The sequence below is a fragment of the Podarcis raffonei genome, chromosome 12 (genome assembly GCF_027172205.1).
Source record: "Podarcis raffonei isolate rPodRaf1 chromosome 12, rPodRaf1.pri, whole genome shotgun sequence".
Lineage (NCBI taxonomy): Eukaryota > Metazoa > Chordata > Lepidosauria > Squamata > Lacertidae > Podarcis > Podarcis raffonei.
The window spans coordinates 3371729-3391072 of record NC_070613.1 but is presented as its reverse complement, the minus strand read 5'-3'; the positions used below and the strand labels follow the sequence as shown (position 1 = coordinate 3391072).

The window sequence follows — 19344 nt, the reverse complement described above, 5'->3', positions numbered from 1 at the left end:
ATGAAATTAAAATAAAATAAAATAAAATAAAATAAAATAAAATAAAATGGACTCACAGCTGTCCATGGAGGCACAGGTCAATTCTGTGTCCAGGGCAAAAAGCAAAAAAAGGATGTACCTTTTCATAATAATAATAATAATGATAATAATAATAAAAAATTTTATTTATACCCCGCCCTCCCCAGCCAAAGCCGGGCTCAGGGCGGCTAACAAGCAATAATAAAAACAAGTTGAATGAATACAACTTAAAAGCAAGATTAAAATACAACACTGAAACATTAAAACCTCCCCACCTGGGAGTCATTTTGGACTCATAGCTGTCCATGGAGGCACAGGTCAAGTCTGTATCCAGGGCGGCTGTTTATCAGCTTCATCTGGTACGCAGGATGAGACCCTCCCTGCCCACAGACTGTCTCGCCAGAGTGGTGCATGCTCTAGTTATCTCCTGCTTGGACTACTGCAATGCGCTCTACTTGGGGCTACCTTTGAAGGTGACCCGGAAACTGCAATTAATCCAGAATACGGCAGCTAGACTGGTGACTGGGGGCGGCCGCCGGGACCATATAACACCGGTCTTGAAAGACCTACACTGGCTCCCAGTACGTTTCCAAGCAGAATTCAAAGTGTTGGTGCTGATCTTGAAAGCCCTAAATTGCCTCGGTCCTGTATACCTGAAGGAGCGTCTCCACCCCCATCGTTCTGCCCGGACACTGAGGTCCAGCACTGAGGGCCTTCTGGCGGTTCCCTCCCTGCAAGAAGCCAAGATACAGGGAACCAGGCAGAGGGCCTTCTCGGTGGTGGCGCCCGTCCACCAGATGTCAAAGTGAAAAACAACTACCATATTTTTAGAAGACATCTGAAGGCAGCCCTGTTTAGGGAAGCTTTTAATGTTTCATAGGTTATTGTATTTTAATATTCCGTTGGAAGCCGCCCAGAGTGGCTGGAGAAACCTAGCCAGATGGGCGGGGTGTAAATAATAAATTATTATTATTATTATTATTATTATTATTATTATTATTATTATTATTATACAGCAACAGTGTTTTGTGTTGTGTAGGCTCCTATGATGTAGGTCACAGGCCCCCCTGCTAGCCTGCTCCCTAAAATATCACCAGTTTGCTCATTTCTATATATAGGGTGCCTACATTCTGCATGGACTGGTTGCATGGCAACATGTGCAAATAATAATAATAACAATTTATTTATACCCCGCCCATCTGGCTGAGCTTCCCCAGCCACTCTGGGCAGCTTCCAACAAAATACTAAAATACAGTTGTCTGTTAAACTTTAAAGGCTTCCCTAAACAGGGCTGCCTTCAGATGTCTTCTAAAAGTCTGGTAGTTGTTCTCTTTGACAACTGGTGGGAGGGCGTTCCACAGGGCGGGTGCAACTACCGAGAAGTATGGCTTGAGATACCTATTCGGTCCATAAATTACCATACAACATTTATTTAGCACAAAAAACAGCGACAATTTGTTTCTGACAGCTGGATATATAAAGGGCCCCATTGCCTTCTGTAGCCTAGGGCCTCATCAAACCTAAATCTGGCCCTGATCCCAGCACAGCAGCCTCGTTCTCCCCTCCTGCTGTTTCCAGCTGCTTGCTGAAAAAAATATGCATTTGCAAGGTGGGGCTGGACTAGATGACCTCTGGGGGATCCCTTCCAGGTTTACAGTCTCATAGATCTCTGGCATTCAGAAGCATTGCGTAGGCACAATGGCTAGCAGCCCTCGATATCCCTCTCCTCCTCTGTGAATTTGTCCGATCCTCTTTTAAAGCCATCCAGGTTGGTGGCCATGCCTGCCTCCTGTGGCAGGGAGTTCCGCAGTCAAACTCTGCGCTGAAGCTTTCTTTTGTCTGGACATTCAGCTTCGTTGGATGTCTATGGGCTCCAGCGTTGTGAGGGAGAGAACCTTTTCTGCATCGACTTCTATCATGCCTCCTCTTTCTCGCCTTTTTAGCTAAGAGAAAAAAGCGAGGAAAAGGTGACATGATAGGTGTTTGGGAGAGAAGTCCCAAACACTGCAACCTTTCTTCACTCCCATCCCCTGAATCATTTGGGTTGCACTTTTCTGAACCTTTCCCAACTGTTATGTCATCCTTTTTGAGGTAAGGCAACCTCATTCCTCTGCATGCAGTTTCTCCCCACCCAAGCAGTGTGTGTGGAGTGTAGGTAGGTAGGTAGAGAGATATTTACAGGTGATAATTGTGATGATCATGGCGTACAGCTGATGAAAACCCCAAATTAACAATCTCAGAAAATTAGAATATTAAGTGAAATCAGCAAAACAAGGACTGCAAATAGAGCAATATTGGACCTCTGAGAAGTAGAAGCATGCATATGTACTCAGTACTTGGTTTGGGCCCCTTTTGCATCAGTTACTGCCTCAATGCGGCGTGGCATGGATGCTATCAGCCTGTGGCACTGCTGAGGTGTTATGGAAGACCAGGAAGCTTCAATAGCAGCCTTCAGCTCTTCTACATTGCTTGGTCTCATGTCTCTCATCTTTCTCTTGGCAATGCCCCATAGATTCTCTATGGGGTTCAGGTCAGGCGAGTTTGCTGGCCAATCAAGCACAGTAATCCCATGGGCACTGAACCAGGTTTTGGTACTTTTGGCAGTGTGGGCAGGTGCCAAAGTCCTGCTGGAAAATGAAGTCCACATCCCCCCACATAAAGCCCGTCTGTGGAAGGAAGCGTGAAGTCCACATCCCCCCACATAAAGCCCGTCTGTGGAAGGAAGCGTGAAGTGCTCCAAAATCTCCCGGTAGACGGCTGTGTTGACCCTGGACTTAATGAAGCACAGTGGACCAACACCAGCTGATGACATGGCTCCCCAAATCTCTTTTCTAATGAGAGCAGCTTTTGCATCTCATTTGCAAACCAAGGACCCAGAGTCTGGAGGAAGAATGAGGAGGCACACAATGCCAGATGCTTGAAGTCCAGTGTGAAGTTTCCACAGCCTGTGTTGATCATCACAATTATAACAAATCAAGGCTTGACATATCTCGCTTTGCATGTCATGAGTCTATCTCATATATTAAAGGTAAAGGTAAAGGTACCCCTGCCCGTACGGGCCAGTCTTGACAGTCTCTGGGGTTGTGCGCCCATCTCACTCAAGAGGCCGGGGGCCAGCGCTGTCCGCAGACACTTCCGGGTCACGTGGCCAGCGTGACAAAGCTGCATCTGGCGAGCCAGCGCAGCACACGGAACGCCGTTTACCTTCCCGCTGGTAAGCGGTCCCTATTTATCTACTTGCACCCGGGGGTGCTTTTGAACTGCTAGGTTGGCAGGCGCTGGGACCGAGCAGCAGGAGCGCACCCCGCTGCGGGGATTCGAACCGCCGACCTTTCGATCGGCAAGCCCTAGGCGCTGAGGCTTTTACCCACAGCGCCACCCGTGTCCCATCTCATATATTAGTTTCACCTTTTAAGTTGAATTACTGAAATAAATGAACTTTTCCATGATATTCTAATTTTCTGAGTTTCACCTGTAGTTGCCAGTTTAGGATACCACTTCATGCATGTGCAGGAAGTCAGTGCGGTCCATGAAACCTCCTGCTCACAATAATTTTCTTAGCCTTCATGGTGCCAAAAAACTCTCTGCTGAGTTTGCTGCAGCAGATTAACATGGCTACTCTTCTGCAAAAACCATGACGTTCCATCTTTCTATCTGTGGGGAATTTCCAGATTTACACTGGATAATTTCTTTTATTGCTGCACCAGGAAATTCAGACTTTAACAGTTCCTCTGTTTGTTTGTTTTTAACCTATCTAAAAGGAACTCGCAGTAAAAAAACCGGTTGGCATCCTTCCCTGCGTTCATAGAATCATAAAAGTACCCAAAGAATTATCTAGTTCAAGTCCCTGCAATATGGGCTGAGCATGGTGGTGTAAACCTAGTAAAGGTAAAGGGACCCCTGACCGTTAGAGCTTCTGGTCATGTGGCCAGCATGATTAAGCCGCTTCTGTACTTAATTGCAAACATGTAGAGCAGCACTCGGAATTCCCTTATCTGATGTAAAGTTGAATTTTGCCCCCCCTTCCCAACTTCACTGCATGGTGACACCTTTTAATTTTCTGCCTTCCTGAAGGAGGTACCTGTGGAAGTATTAGCTTTGCACATTATGACTGCCTCTCAACGCAGAAGCCACCGTGAGACATTATGGCCCCCAAATCATGTCTTACCAAATGGAATCATTTGCCCACCTTTGGGAAAACATCCTTAGGCATCACTTGCAAGATGTGGCCATCAATAGCTTACAGAATAAATACTGTTATGAGTTGTGGGTGCCAGATTCCCTTCAATTCGTGGGTCTTAGAATTTAATCCACGGTCGGAGTGTTAAAATTCAGGTGTTGGATTTAGCCAAGCGTTAAAAATACAGGCCAAACCGGTTTCTACCGTGTCCAGAAAATCAGTGAGCCATTAACCAAAGACAAGGGGAACGCAGTGGACCGTTTTAAAAGGCAGAGACAGGGGCCCCACCCTGAACTTTGAGTTAGTTAGCGGAGTTCAGTTTAGGATTGCAGTTGGGGGTGATGAAGGCTGGAGGGAAATTGTTGCGGCCTGAAAGCGGTGGCAAGGTTGAGAGCAAGGGTCAGAGCACAATGTGAATTGGCTGTTTGAATTCCTCTCTGCTAAAGGAAGAAGAAGTTGAAAAATGTGGAAAAAGAATTATTACACCCTTTGAATAATTAGTGAAAGGATATAGGACAGATTGGGCCGAAATAGTTTCAAAATTGTATAAGGTGTTATTAGACAAAGAGAAATAACCAAAGGAAAGTTTGAAAGAATATTGGAAGCTAGATATTCAGGAACAGATTTTGGATGAAGATTGGGAAAGAATCTTTTGGCAACCACCCTTTGTTGCGACCTCTAGGATAATCTAGGAACAAGGGTTGAAGTTGGTACAAAAATGGTATTATACACCTGTAAGGTTATATAATATTACGAAATCTGGAAGTAAGAATTGTTGGAGGAAATGTGGAGTGATGGGAATGTACAGTCATATGTGGTGGGACTGTCCGTTAGTTAATGAATTCTGGAAACAGATTGGCACAGAAATATCAGGAATTGTGGGTAGGAAGGTGGAAATATCTAAATTAATGGTTCTTATTAGCCTGAGTAGCACCGAGTTAGAAACAAAAGAGGAATGTAAATGGGTAAAATTGATGGTAATTGCAGCCAGACAGGTTATAGCGAGTAATTGGAAAAATGCAGAAGAGCTAGGGGTGAACCAATGGAGGGGAAAATTGAAAAATATTATAATCTTAGAATATCTAACTGTGAAGATACATAAAACGAAAGGGTTTAAGGTCAGTGAGAAGGAGGAGGATTGGCTTGAGAAGATATTGCATTATTTGGGCAGGTTTGAACAATTTGGGGCAATTAACATGTTAAAAGTTAAATAAACCTTGTGGAGGGAGGAATGCTAAGGTATATAGAATTGTACATATGGTTGATTTGAATATGTTATTATTGATTATGTATACCCAATGTATCAGCCGCCTGGGGAGGTTTCACTGTTTTCACTGTTTGTGTTTTGGTGGTTGGTTAAAAAAAAGAATATGAGGCTGCAGCAATGGGAGAAACGGGACCCTCTTGGTGTGTGAATGCTGTGGACCCCTCCGTCGTAGTCTCAGGCTATATATATGTGTGTGTGTGTGTGTGTGTGTGTGTGTGTGTAAATAAACCATACATCATGAAGACACCACAGTCTCTGCAGTGCCTTGTTATCAAACACAAACCATGAGTAATCTCCTGGAATCTCTCACCATTCATAGATTGGGGTGGCACATAACAATAGACTTAGTTTAGCATTAGCCGCTCGCCAGCACAAACTGGGAACCACAAATGCTGATGGACTCTAGCTGTCGTAAATGCAGGTTTTTGATTTTCGGAAATCACTTTGAGGTGGTTGTTTTTAACAATCGAGTGGTGTATAAACTTTTAGATGTTTTTAGCTTTCTGTATTTTATCTGTGTTGTAGGTTGTGCAAGCGTGTCTGAGAAAACGTCAGCAGCAACAACAACAACAATAATAATAATTCTTATTCAACAATGCCTCAACTGATGAGTTGCTGAGCTCACGCTGCTCATGAGGCTGCTTAAAGTCTCTGGCTATTACTCAACCTGAATTTATAGGTATGTGACTGAATCCCACCTGAAAATAGTGAATCTGGAAGCAGCCCTCTAGCAAACCTGTCTCCATTGTGTCTGGTTGTTGCCTTCTCTCTCATTTACAACAGAAAGCAGAGACCAAACAAGGAATGTCCTTTTTTTTCTTTTTGTTGAGAAAATAAGATACCCCTTTATCTTGTTATGGCTTTGCCAAGGGTGACAACAACGTCCTGTATTTACAGATTTAAACAGAGCGGCATCGCAGGCACACAAAGCAGGTCCAGCTGTTTTCAACACAGGCCAGTCCTTTCGTGGCAGCTCGTGCACTAAAGACCGGAGGAGACCTAAAGTTCCACTGAAGAGACAGTTACATGGGCGTGGGTGAGAAGAGATGACCTCTAGGGGCCGCTGGCTGGCAAGAGTTTGCTACGTCTGCTACGTCTTCAGCAGGTCTATTCCTCACTCCCTCCTGAAAGTGTTCAAACAAATATCATTTCGAGGGGCAAACCTGGCCAGGTGTAAAGCGCGAGACCCCTGGGATTCCCCGATGACTCCCTCCCTCCATAGGGTGCTCTGGGTGGGCTTGGCTTAGTTCCGGTCCTGCTTCTGTTGCCTCAGCGCTTGCAGGAAGATATCTTTCACCTGCCCCACCGTCTCCTGGTACAGCCGGAAGTCTTCCTCTTTGGTCTTCGCAGAGTCCTGCAAAGCCATCTTCAGGCTTTCGTTCTCGTCCATCTGGATCGCAAGCCTGCAAGGACAAAAGTCGGTCATCGGACGTCGCAAAGAACTTACAAGCTGGGAAAGCAAGGCAGCCTCTTCCAGGCATTTTTATTTACCATATTTTTTGCTCTATAAGACCCACTTTTTCCCTCCTAAAAAGTAAGGGGAAATGTGTGTGCGTCTTATGGAGCGAATGCAGGCTGCGCAGCTATCCCAGAAGCCAGAACAGCAAGAGGGATTGCTGCTTTCACTGCGCAGCGATCCCTCTTGTTGTTCTGGCTTCTGACATTCAGAATATTTTTTTCCTTGTTTTCCTCCTCCAAAAACTAGGTGCGTCTTATGGTCTGGTGCTTTCGCTGTGCAGTGATCCCTCTTGTTCTGGCTTCTGACATTCAGAATATTTTTTTCCTTGTTTTCCTCCTCCAAAAACTAGGTGCGTCTTATGGTCTGGTGCGTCTTATAGACCGAAAAATACGGTCGAAAAATATGGTATTTTATTTTATTTTTGAAAAAGAAAACCAGTATGCAAAGCTGTCTCTCTGGCCCCGTGATGCTGGAGAATACATATGGGTCTGGCAGATGAAGATGATGGACTATATGGAACTTGCCGAACTGACCAGGAGACTCCGAGACCAGAGAGAAGAGACGGTGGAAGAAGATTGGAAGAAGTTTAAGGAATATATTCAAAAAATATGTTAATATTTAAATCTTAGAATAGCCTTGGAAGTGGATTTAGGCTGTAGGGTTAGAAGTAGAAGATAGTGTATTTTAAAATAGTATTATTTGCGAGTGATAAAATGTGAAGATTTTTATGGTTAAAGTAAGTGTGATAAAAAAAAAGATATATGTAAACTGATAAAGATGAGGTAAAATGAAAATTAGATAGGGGGGACTTGGGGAAGCCCACCCAACAATGTTTAGAAAAAAATAAGGATAAATAAAGCTGAAAGCACATACATCAAGTAAAGCTCGAAGATAAGACTGCTGATTAATGGATTTCTGCGACCAGCAGTGACGGACGGATAAGTAAATTTTCTGATGAATTACCACAAGGAGACTGTATGTTTGGAACGAAGGGGGGGTGGAGGAAAAAACTCTTTTTTCCCCTGCATGATGTGACATAAATAACCCTTCACCCAGATAGAAACAAGATTGTTGCGTTTTTATGAATCACAGGCAGGATTTTAAGAACTATGTGGGATGGATTAAAACAGGAAAGAAGACTGGAGAATGGTGAGAAAAGTGGAAAATTCTTATGACGCAGTTAAAATATGGCGTCTCGCTAAGATAGGCTTGTCGGAGGAAGAAGGACTGGGGGAGGAGAATCAGGGCTCTTCAAACGAGAAGGAATGTTGGAATGCAAGTTTGACCTGACAGAGCCCCCAGACTCATTTGATTTATTTGAAAAATAAAGGACAGATCGGAGACTAATCTTGTGTACGGAAGCGTTGTACAGAGGCTGTCCCTGATCGATATGATTTTTGGAAGAGTACAAAAATCCACATAGAATGCCAGCTTTCAACCTGCTTGTGAAAATCATCAGAGATCGCAAAGAAAGGAATTTATGATAACAACAAGAAGAGAAAGGGAGTAATAAAGGACTATCCGGATTGAACTGGACAGAACTGTCTAATGAAAGCAGTAAGATAAGTGATGCTGTTTTGGACTCGAGCCGAGCTTGATGTATGGGCACCCCCAACAAAATTTAAAAATTTGGCTGTATAATTTGGAACTAATGTGATGTGATTGGCCTGTTAATAAAAATTATTTTTAAAAAAATAGAAAAAATAAGGATAAGACAAGAATGTGTTTGTATTGTTTGTTTTTTCTGTTTGTGCTGTTTATTTGTGTTATAAAATGAATAAAAAAAAATTGGGAAAAAAGAAGAAGAAACTTTTCAGATTTCATTTATGTTAAAAGGAAGCTTCTAGCTGTCATGGCCAGAGGAGGTAATTATAATGGTGCCATGAAGGTCTTTCCACCGAGAGCTCCATATTTAAGGCTGTAGCAGCAGCCACCGCCTCTGAATAACAACAGAATTCTTCAGCGCTATTGCGGCTGCATGTGCTCTCTTCGCAGCGCTACAGGGCTCTTGTACCAAGACCAGAAAGAACACATTTTGCTCTGGCTCAAAGCAAGAGGCACCAGGTGGAACTATCGATAGCATTCTCCGGGGTATTTTAAAAAATATTCCTAATACAGTGGACAATCGGGTTGTGAACGTGATCCGTGCAGGATGCATGTTCGCAACCCGCAGTGTTCGCAACTCGTGTCTGCGCACGTGCGGGTTGCTATTCGGTGCTTCTGCGCATGCGCAAAGCGTGATTTAGCGCTTCTGCGCATGTGCGACCGCCGAAACCCAGAAGTAACCTGTTCCGGTATTTATGGGTTTCGGCAGTCCGCAACCCGAAAAAACGCAACCTGAAGCAGCTGTAACCCGAGGTATGACTGTATCCTTTCCATCCTCTGCGGAGTTCAAGATGGCCTCCCTCGCCACCCCCATTTTATTCCCACGACGCTATCAGGTAGGCAAGGCTGAGAGGCGGCCAATGGCCTGCAATCACCTAGTGAGGCTCACGGCTGGAGATTTGAACCCAGGACTTCACATCCCTAGCCCAACTTTCTATCCACTCAGCCACATGGGCTTCTGAAGAGGAATGAGCACCGCCACGTTCCGCTTCTGAGCAGCAGAGGCTCTTGGCTGCGTCAATGAATGCTGTTGTGCAGGCACTTTGGGTCTCTTAAGGCCTTCAACTGCCCACTCATTGTAAGGGTTTCTTTCCAAAATTTCCTTTCCATCTTATTTATTGCGCTGATTTCCCACCTTTCCCTCCAAGGAGCTAAAGCAGTGTCAGCAAGCTTTTTCAGCAGGGGGCCGGTCCACTGTCCCTCAGACCTTGTGGGGGGCCGGACTGTTATGTACTGAAGTTCTCACCCTGGGCCAGCAGTGGGATACTGTAAATAGTTATGCAAATAAGGGATCGAAAGTGACGTTCAGTGATTGGATAGTTTTAGAAAATTGTTACAGTTACGTTGTACTGGAGCTCTATATAAGCAGGCTGACTGAACCCTTCAGTTCTGTTCTGTTTTGGCCTGTGAATAAACAAGAGCTGTTTGAAGAATCGCTGTGTCGTCTGATATGTTCACCCACAACTTAACATGGACTATATTTTATTTTTTTTTGGGGGGGGGGAATGAACAAATTCCTATGCCCCACAAATAACCCAGAGATGGCAGGATTTAAATAAGCATTCACATTATCAGCATCAGAAAATGTTTAGAAGATAGTGAAATATGATGGTGTATTCACTTTTATTTTTATGTTTTTAGGTTTGATGTTATGTTATTAAGAACCTTGTCTGTTAAGAGATAGCAAAGTGGGGGAAAACAGAAACAAACCAGAGAAAGTCTTGGAGGGGAGGGAGGGAGGAATATATAGTAAATGTTAATAATTTGAGATGTAGGTAATGAATGAAAAAGAAAATGAATTAATTTTTTTAAAAAAAAGAGAGATGCATTTTAAATAAGAGCACACATTCTACTCATGTGAAAACACCAGGCAACCCTACAAATAACCCAGAGATGCATTTTAAATAAAAGCACACATTCTACTCGCGCAAAAACGCCAGGCAGGCCCCACAAATAACCCAGAGATGCATTTTAAATAAAAGGACACATTCTACCCATGTAAAAACACACTGATTACCGGACCGTCCAGGGGCCAGATTGAGAAGGCGATTGGGCTGGATCCGGCCCTCGGGCCTTAGTTTGCCTACCCATGAGCTAAATGTTCTCTCTGCTTTCTTTCCCGCAACATCCCTGAGAGGTAGGCTAGGCTGAAAGATGCAGTGATTGGCTCAACGTCACCCGGTGGTTATAAGCGTGAACTTTCTCAAAATGGTTAAGCATCCTACCTTGTGGATAGTTCTTCTATTTGGGACTCCAGGGGCACCTCCGAACGTTGTGCTGATGGAGGTCCACTCCTGTCACCCACGTTCCAGTCCAGCCTGGTGCTGTTGTGTGGCTGAGCTGTAGATGCGGCGCCTGTCGCTAAAGGAGAACACAGAATTTCCCCTGCGTTTCAGAACCAACCAAGTCTCCACATTCGTCATGGCCAAACACAAATGCAGCAGCCGTGGTATTACAACATGCCATATACAGTACCTCCACATGTGGTGGGAGTGCCCCCAAATCCAACTATTCTGGACAACAGTCATAGGAGAAATATGTAATATAACTAAGCAAGTATTAGAAATAACCCCAGAATTGGCCCTACTAAACATCTTCCAGGACAATAATGCCCATTTACACCACAAAGAACTCATAACCCACCTACTTTCAGCAGCCAGAAACACCATAACCAGACACTGGAGAGACCTGTCAGGAGTAAGCATGGACCAGTGGTACCAAATAGTATGGGAAACAGCCTTATTAGAAAAATTAACCAATAAACTGAAACTAGTAACGGTAAAGGGACCCCTGACCATTAGGTCCAGTCGTGGCCGACTCTGGGGTTGCGGCGCTCATCTCGCTTTATTGGCCAAGGGAGCCGGCGTACAGCTTCCGGGTCATGTGGCCAGCATGGCTAAACCACTTCTGGCAAACCAGAGCAGCGCACGGAAACGCCGTTTACCTTCCCGCTGGAGTGGTAGCTATTTATCTCCTTGCACTTTGACATGTTTTTGAACTGCTAGGTTGGCAGGAGCAGGGACTGAGCAACGGGAGCTCACCCCGTCGCGGGGATTCGATCCGCCGACCTTCTGATCGGCAAGTCCTAGGCTCAGTTGTTTAACCCACAGCACCACCCGCGTCCCTTAGTTTGCCTACCCATGCTCTAATCTATGACATTACCTGCTTTGTTCTTAGAGGGGTTTTTTGGGGCGCCAGAATTCTTCCCGGACTCCGTTTTCAGGTGTTCAAACTGCTGCTCTAGAGCGATGTACCTGCGTTGCTGCTCCTGGAGCTTCTTCTCTGCTTCCCAGACCTTGGTGGTGCTGTCGTCCACCCTGGCATTCAAAGCAGAAGGATCCATAGAATCAGTGGATATCAGAGCTGGAAGGGACACCGCAGGGTCATCTAGCCCAACCCGCTGACACGCAGGAATCACACCTAAAGGGTCCCTGACAGGTGCCATCCAACCTTTGTTTATAAACCTCTGAGGAAGGGGAAGTCTGCCACCTTCCGATTAGGCGCAGATTTTACTATATTAATAATAATAATAAATTTTATTTATACCCCGCCCTTCCCGGCCAGAGCCGGGCTCAGGGTGGCTAACACCAGTAAAATTACAGTAAAATCATAATAGGGAAAAAACCCCAATTTAAAATACAGGTTAAAATGCAATTTAAAATGCAGCCCCATTTTAAAAGTAGCCCATAGATCAAAACCATAAGGGGAGGGAAACATAAGGGTCAGACTGAATCCAAACCAAAGGCCAGGCGGAAGAGCTCTGTCTTGCAGGCCCTGCAGAAAGATGTCAAGTCCCGCAGGCCCCTGGTCTCTTGTGACAGAGCGTTCCACCACGTCGGGGCCAGTGCTGAAAAGGCCCTGGCCCTAGTTGAGACCAACCTAACCACCTGTTGTCATGTTGTCATTTGTGGACCTTAAGGTCCTCTGTGGGGCATATCGGGAGAGGCAGTCCCGTAGGTACGTGCGTTCTAGGCTGCATAAGGCTTTAAAGGTCAAAACCAGCACCTTAAACCTGACCCTGTACTCCACCGGGAGCCAGTGCAGTTGGTAAAGAACTGGATGAATGTGATCCCGCGGCAGGGACCCCGTAAGGAGCCTCACTGCGGCATTCTGCACCTGCTGGAGTTTCTGGGTCAGCTTCGAGGGCAGCCCTGTGTAGAGCAAGTTACAATAATCAAGCCTGGGCCTGGAGGTGACCGTCGCATGGATCACTGTGGCCAGATCAGGGCGAGAATGGTATTATTTATTTATTTGTCATTCAGACATCTCAATGCAACGTACAACATACATATATATATATAGAGAGAGAGAGAGAGAGAGAGCGCGCGCCAGGGAGCCACCACTGAAAAGGCCCTTTCCCCTTGTCACCACCCTCCGAGGCTCCCTCCGAGGGGGCACCTGGAGAAGGGCCTCAGGTGAACGTTATGGCTCTGGTGCTTTCACTTGCCCTCCTCACACCCTCGGGTCCTTCGTCTACAAATTAGGATACACAGAGGCCAACCTCACAGGGTTGTTGTGGGAGCAAACAGAATCAAGACTCTGGGGCTGCAATCTTCTACACACTTAAGTTGGGAGTCAGCCCCACTGAGCTCCACAGGGCTTACTTCTGAGTCAACAGATGTGCACTGTAAGAAAAGTTAACATTGTTCTCAGTTGCTGGGTGTGGTTTCAGCTGTCATGATTCCTTTGTAGTTGCTTTTCGCAGTTTTTATCACGTAAGCGTTGTACTGTGTTTTTAATTGCCTCTAAGGCACCCATAGAACTCAGGTATGTGGGCAAGAGGTAAACGTAATAAACGTGTTTAATTTGTTTGCAAGTTAAAAGGCTGAACGCCCACAGAAGATGTTTCCTGCTCACAGGAGGTCTGTTTATAGCTCACAAGCAGCCTCACGCCCAGCAATGCAAAGGAATTTTAAAGAACCAACAAATCAGCGCAGTTTGGAAATCAGCAGTTAAAATCGGTGCAGTTTTTAAAGGCCCAGCCCACCATTGTGATTAAAAATGGCGTTCAATTGTATCCCAGGTTTAGAACTGTGTCACCAAGCATATTTTTTACTTTCAGGAGCTGTGGGTTAAACCACAGAGCCTAGGACTTGCTGATCAGAAGGTCAGCGGTTCGAATCCCCGCGACAGGGTGAGCTCCCGTTGCTCGGTCCCTGCTCCTGCCAACCTAGCAGTTCGAAAGCACGTCAAAGTGCAAGTAGATAAATAGGTACCACTCCGGCGGGAAGGTAAACGGCATTTCCGTGCTGCTTTGGTTCGCCAGAAGCGGCTTAGTCCTGCTGGCCACATGACCCGGAAGCTGTATGCCGGCTCCCTTGGCCAATAAAGCGAAATGAGCACCACAACCCCAGAGTCGGCCATGACTGGACCTAATGGTCAGGGGTAAGGTAAAGGTAAAGGTAAAGGTACCCCTGCCCTTGCGGGCCAGTCGTGTCCGACTCTAGGGTTGCGTGCTCATCTCGCTCAAGAGGCCGTGAGCCGGCGCCGTCCGAAGACCCTTCCGGGTCACGTGGCCAGCGTGACGAAGCTGCTCTGGCGAGCCAGCACCAGCGCAGCACACGGAAACGCCGTTACCTTCCCACCATAAAGTACTACCTATTTATCTACTTGCACTTAAGTGTGCTTTCGAACTGCTAGGTGGGCAGGAGCTGGGACCGAACGACGGAAGCTCACCCCGCCGCGGGGATTCGAACCGCCGACCATGCGATCAGCAAGTCCTAGGCACTGAGGTTTTACCCACCGCGCCACCCGCGTCAGGGGTACCTTTACCCTTTACCCTTACACAGTTCTGGAGACCCACAACTGAAAACAACTCTCCAAATCGGCCTACTTTGGATATTCCTATGTAGCTCCTCTAGAAAGATGGACAGCACTCGGGTCAGCACTAGGGTTGGAAGGGACTGTGAGGGTCACCTAGACCAAATTCCTGCAATACAGAAATATTTTGCCCAACACGGGGCTCAAATCCACCACCCTGATACTAAGAGTCTCATGCTGAGCTAAGGTAGCCTTCGTGGAAGTACAACACCTTACTGCTGTTTATTCATAAACACTACTACAAATAGTTAATGCCAGACCTCTCCTGTGTTAGTAACGGGCAGAGTCAGATTTTTAACATGCCCATAAAATCACCAACACCCATCTTCAGGGAGGGTGCCTCTGCCACAGCTGCCTCCGGGATCAGATGCCAGTTGCTGAGGAGCAACAACGTGAGGATATTGTCCTCATGTTTTGGTTTATGGGTTTGCTGCGGTTGGCCACAGTGAGGAACAGAACCCTGGACCAGGCAGGCCTTTATGTGTGATCACAAAATCGGACGGGACAGCCAAGTGTTTTGCAGCCCCCTCTCCTGCAACAATGGGACACGGGTGAGTTAAACCACAGAGCCTAGTGTTATGTACTGAAGTTCTCACCCTGGGCCAGCAGGGGGATACTGTAGATAGTTTTCACTCAGGTCCACATATGCAAATAAGGGATTGAAAGTGACGTTCAATGATTGGATAGTTACAGAAAGTGGTTACTGTGCGTTGTAGTGGAGCTCTGTATAAGCTCCACTACAGTTTTGTTCTGGCCTGTGAATAAACAAGAGCTGTTTGAAGAATCACTGTGTCGTCTGATATGTTCACCCACAGCTTAACACCTAGGACTTGCCGATCAGAAGGTCGGCTGTTCGAATCCCCGCAACGGGGTGAGCTCCCGTTGCTCAGTCCCTGCTCCTGCCAACCTAGCAGTTCGAAAGCACGTCAAAGTGCAAGTAGATAAATAGGTACCACTCCGGCGGGAAGCTAAACGGCGTTTCCGTGCGCTGCTCTGGTTTGCCAGAAGCGGCTTAGTCATGCTGGCCACATGGCCCGGAAGCTGTACGCCGGCTTCCTCAGCCAATAAAGCGAGATGAGCGCCGCAACCCCAGAGTCGGCCACGACTGGACCTAACGGTCAGGGGTCCCTTTACCTTTACCTCCTGCAACGCAGGAATCACAACTAAAGAATCCCGGATCCAGAAGTCACAGGCTCTTCTTATGCCTTACTGTTCTTCCTGACTTTATTTTTTTCAAATTGCAAAAGAAGAAGAAAAGCGCCTTACATTATGTATGCCACAACAGCAGCAAGAATACTCATCGCAAAGTATTGGAAGACGCAAGATTTACCCACTCTGGAAGAATGGCAGATGAAGCTGATTGACTGTATGGGATTGGCAGAAATGACTGGCAGAATCCGCGACCAGGGAGAAGAGTCGGCAGAAGAAGATTGGAAAACATTTAAGGACTATTTATGGAAATATTGTAAAATTAAGGAATGATGAATGATGCTGGATTGAAATTAAGTGGTTTCTAGCTGTAATGGTATAAAGGAATATGAAAAAATGGTTCTTTATAAGTAAAAATTTAAGGTTATAATAACCAAAGATGTTGGATAGAAAATAAGGTATTTTTATAAGTTGTAAGGCTTTGAGATAAGGATTTGCTGAACAAATAATTTGAACTGGACTACAAGAAGGGGAGGTATGAGGAGGTCAGGGAAATATGTTATTGAAAGTTAAGTATAAGTGAACTATATGTGTTTTTAATCTTTTTGTTTGTTTTTTGTTTGTATAAAAATTTGAAAACTTCAATAAATATCTTTAAAAAAAGAAAAAAAGAAAAGCGCCTTACAGTTCCTTGGTTTTCCAAGGCAAGGGAGACTTGGGAAAGGGGAGGGCAGGAGCCTGTTTCAAGGTGCTGTAATGTTTTGTGCTCACCTTTTCTGCAGGATGTTGACCATTTCTATCAGCTTGCTCCTTTCTGCTTCAGCGGCTTGTCCCAGGGCCTTGTACTCTGCAATCTGGATCTTCACGGTTTTCATGTCCAGATTATCAGGCTCAACAATCCTAAAAAGGAGAAAAAAGAAAAAGAAAAAAAGGACCTGAGTTGGTAAGGGAGGGAGAAGGGAACCCCGATATACCAGTGTACTGGAAGAAGCAAAGATCACCAGCGTTGAAGCAATGATTCTTCAACATCCACTTCGTTGGACTGGTCATGTTGTGCGGATGCCTGATGATCACCTTCCAAAGCAACTGCTCTATTGCGAACTTAAAAATGGAAAGCGTAATGCTAAAGGTAAAGGTAAAGGTACCCCTGCCCGTACGGGCCAGTCTTGACAGACTCTGGGGTTGTGCGCCCATCTCACTTAAGAGGCCAGGGGCCAGCGCTGTCCGGAGACACTTCCGGGTCACGTGGCCAGCGTGACAAAGCTGCATCTGGCGAGCCAGCGCAGCACACGGAACGCTGTTTACCTTCCCGCTAGTAAGCGGTCCCTATTTATCTACTTGCACCTGGGGGTGCTTTCGAACTGCTAGGTTGGCAGGCGCTGGGACCGAGCAACGGGAGCGCACCCCGCCGCGGGGATTCGAACCACCGACCTTTCGATCGGCAAGCCCTAGGCGCTGAGGCTTTTACCCACAGCGCCACCCGCATCCCAAAAAAGCGTAATGCTGGTGGTCAACAAAAGAGGTTTAAAGACTGTCTCAAGGCAAATCTAAAAAAATGTAGTATAAACACCAACAATTGGGAAACACTGGCCTGCGAGTGCTCCAGTTGGAGAACAGCCTTTCCCAAAGGTGTCATGGGCTTTGAAGACACTCAAACTCAGGGCGCAAGGGAGAAACGTGCTAGGAGGAAGGCACGCTTGGCAAATCCACACCATGATCAGCTCCTGCCCAGAAACCAATGTCCCCACTGTGGAAGGACGTGTGGATCCAGAACTGGCCTCCGCAGTCACTTACGGACTCACTGTTAAAACCGTGTTTATGGAAGACAATCTTATTCGGCTACGAGGGATAGCCAAAGAAGAAGAAGAAGAAGAAGAAGAAGAAAAGAGATTCAGCCAACTCCAGATAGCTGCCACATACCTCCCAGGAGAGACAGTGGTTGGGAATGAGGTCGCCACGGAGTCCACGAGGGTGTGACCCATCTTAGACACCATCCTGGGGAAGGCAAAGAATTGCAAACATCTCAGCAACAGCCTGTGTGCTTAGCTTGCCCATCTTCCAACATCTGTGCATGCTGCCATGTATCTGGGGAGCGGGCAGAAGGCTCTGAAGCCCTGCCGGTTTACAAATGCTGCTGCAATGTATAATAATAATAATAATAATAATAATAATAATAATAATAATAATACTTATAACCCACCCATCTGGCTGGGTTTCCCCAGTCACTCTGGGCGGCTTCCTACAAGAGATTAAAAATACATTAAAACACCTGTTTAGGGAAGCTTTTAATGTTTAATAGATTACTGTATTTTAATATTCTGTTGGAGGCTGCCCAGAGTGGCTGGGGAAACCCAGCCAGATGGGTGGGGTATAAACAAACAAACAAACAAACAATTAATAATAATTAATATTATTATTATCAGTCATTAAAAGCTTCCCTAAACAGGACTGCCTTCAGATGTCTTCTAAAAGTCAGATAGTTCTTTGTTTCCTTGACAACTGATGGGAGGGCGTTCCACAGGGCGGGCGCCACCACCAAGAAGGCCCTCTGCCTGGTTCCCTGTAACTTGGTTTCTCTCAGTGAGGGAACCGCCAGAAGGCCCTCAGAGCTGGACCTCAGTGTCCGGGCAGAACGATGGGGGTGGAGACGCTCCTTCAGGTATACTGAGCCGAGGCTGTACACTGACTACACAACTTTTAGAAGACGTCTGAAGGCAGCCCTGTATAGGAAGGTTTTTAATGTTTGATGTTATATTATGTTTTTGCAGATGCTAGAAGCCGCCCAGAGTGGCTGGGGCAACCCAGTCAGCTGGGCGGGGCACAAATGATAAAATTATTATTATTAAACCAAAGCTCTTCTGATGTGACAAATTGTTTCAGGATACCTACAACATAGGGACGCGAGTGGTGCTGTGGGTTAAACCACCTAGCCTAGGACTTGCTGATCAGAAGGTCGGTGGTTTGAATCCCCGCGACAGGGTGAGCTTCTGTTGTTTGGTCGCTGCTCTGGCCAACCTAGCAGTTCAAAAGCACAAAGTGCAAGTAGATAAATAGGTACCGCTCCGGCGGGAAGGTAAACAGTGTTTCCGTGCGCTGCTCTGATCAAGAAGTGCCTTGATCATGCTGGCCACATGACCTGGAAGCTGTACGCCAGCTCCCTCGGCCAATAAAGCGAGATGAGCGCTGCAACCCCAGAGTTGGCCACAACTGGACCTAATGGTCAGGGTCCCTTTACCTTTGCCTTTACCTACAACTTAGTTCTCTCAATGAGGCAGAAAGCTTGTGTCTGGGATGTACCACTGCAGAGCACAGCTGGGGGTAGGTGTCGCAGCAAATACTCCTCTAGTGCAAAAGGATTTATTTCACGTGAAATATTGGAACGAGAATCTCTCTCTGACGCGTAAGTTTTCTATGTGCAATGAAATTTGTTGGTATTAAGGACCGCCTGATCACGAAAGTCTCCAGGCAGCTGAATTGGTATATTCCCTCACACAGGATTATCTGTCTCAGTGAGAACTAGGCTAATGGAAACAGCCGGGTAGAAATAAAATCTGAATTCTCCATAAATGTACTGGCTGGTGAGGCATTACACAACACACTACTGCCCTCCAGCCGAAACTAACTTTGGAACAATGCACGCAGAAGGGTTTATTCATGATCTGTTTCCCTGGACTAGCAATCCCTTCTCAGACTCTTAATTATTTGTTCATGGGATTATTATGCAAAGGTGAGAATAAGTAAAGGAACAGAAGACTCCCTGACTGAACTGAAATGCCCTGCTAACTTCTTTGTCAGACTGGGAGAAGTCCTAGCCGCATAGATATAAAAGTCTCTGGTTTGTAAGAC

At 46.0% G+C, this 19344-nt stretch overlaps 1 protein-coding gene across 4 annotated transcripts in view; it reads right to left on the bottom strand.

Annotated features, from left to right (window-relative positions):
• Nucleotides 1-6264: 6264 nt before the first annotated feature.
• Nucleotides 6265-19344, bottom strand: part of CCDC13 (coiled-coil domain containing 13) — a 42480-nt gene continuing 29400 nt past the window's right edge. Inside the window, exons 12-17 of one of the 4 annotated variants that reach the window (XM_053409392.1) lie at nt 17419-17493; nt 16270-16398; nt 11692-11846; nt 10755-10884; nt 6763-6868; nt 6265-6589 (exon numbers count right to left, since the gene is read on the bottom strand). In XM_053409392.1, the coding sequence (XP_053265367.1) occupies nt 6488-6589; nt 6763-6868; nt 10755-10884; nt 11692-11846; nt 16270-16398; nt 17419-17493 (697 nt within the window). In that variant the 3' untranslated portion in view covers nt 6265-6487. Of the gene's footprint in view, nt 6869-10754; nt 10891-11691; nt 11847-16269; nt 16399-17418; nt 17494-19344 lie in introns of all 4 variants that reach the window. The other 3 variants (XM_053409391.1, XM_053409393.1, XR_008332880.1) reach the window with 3 other exon arrangements.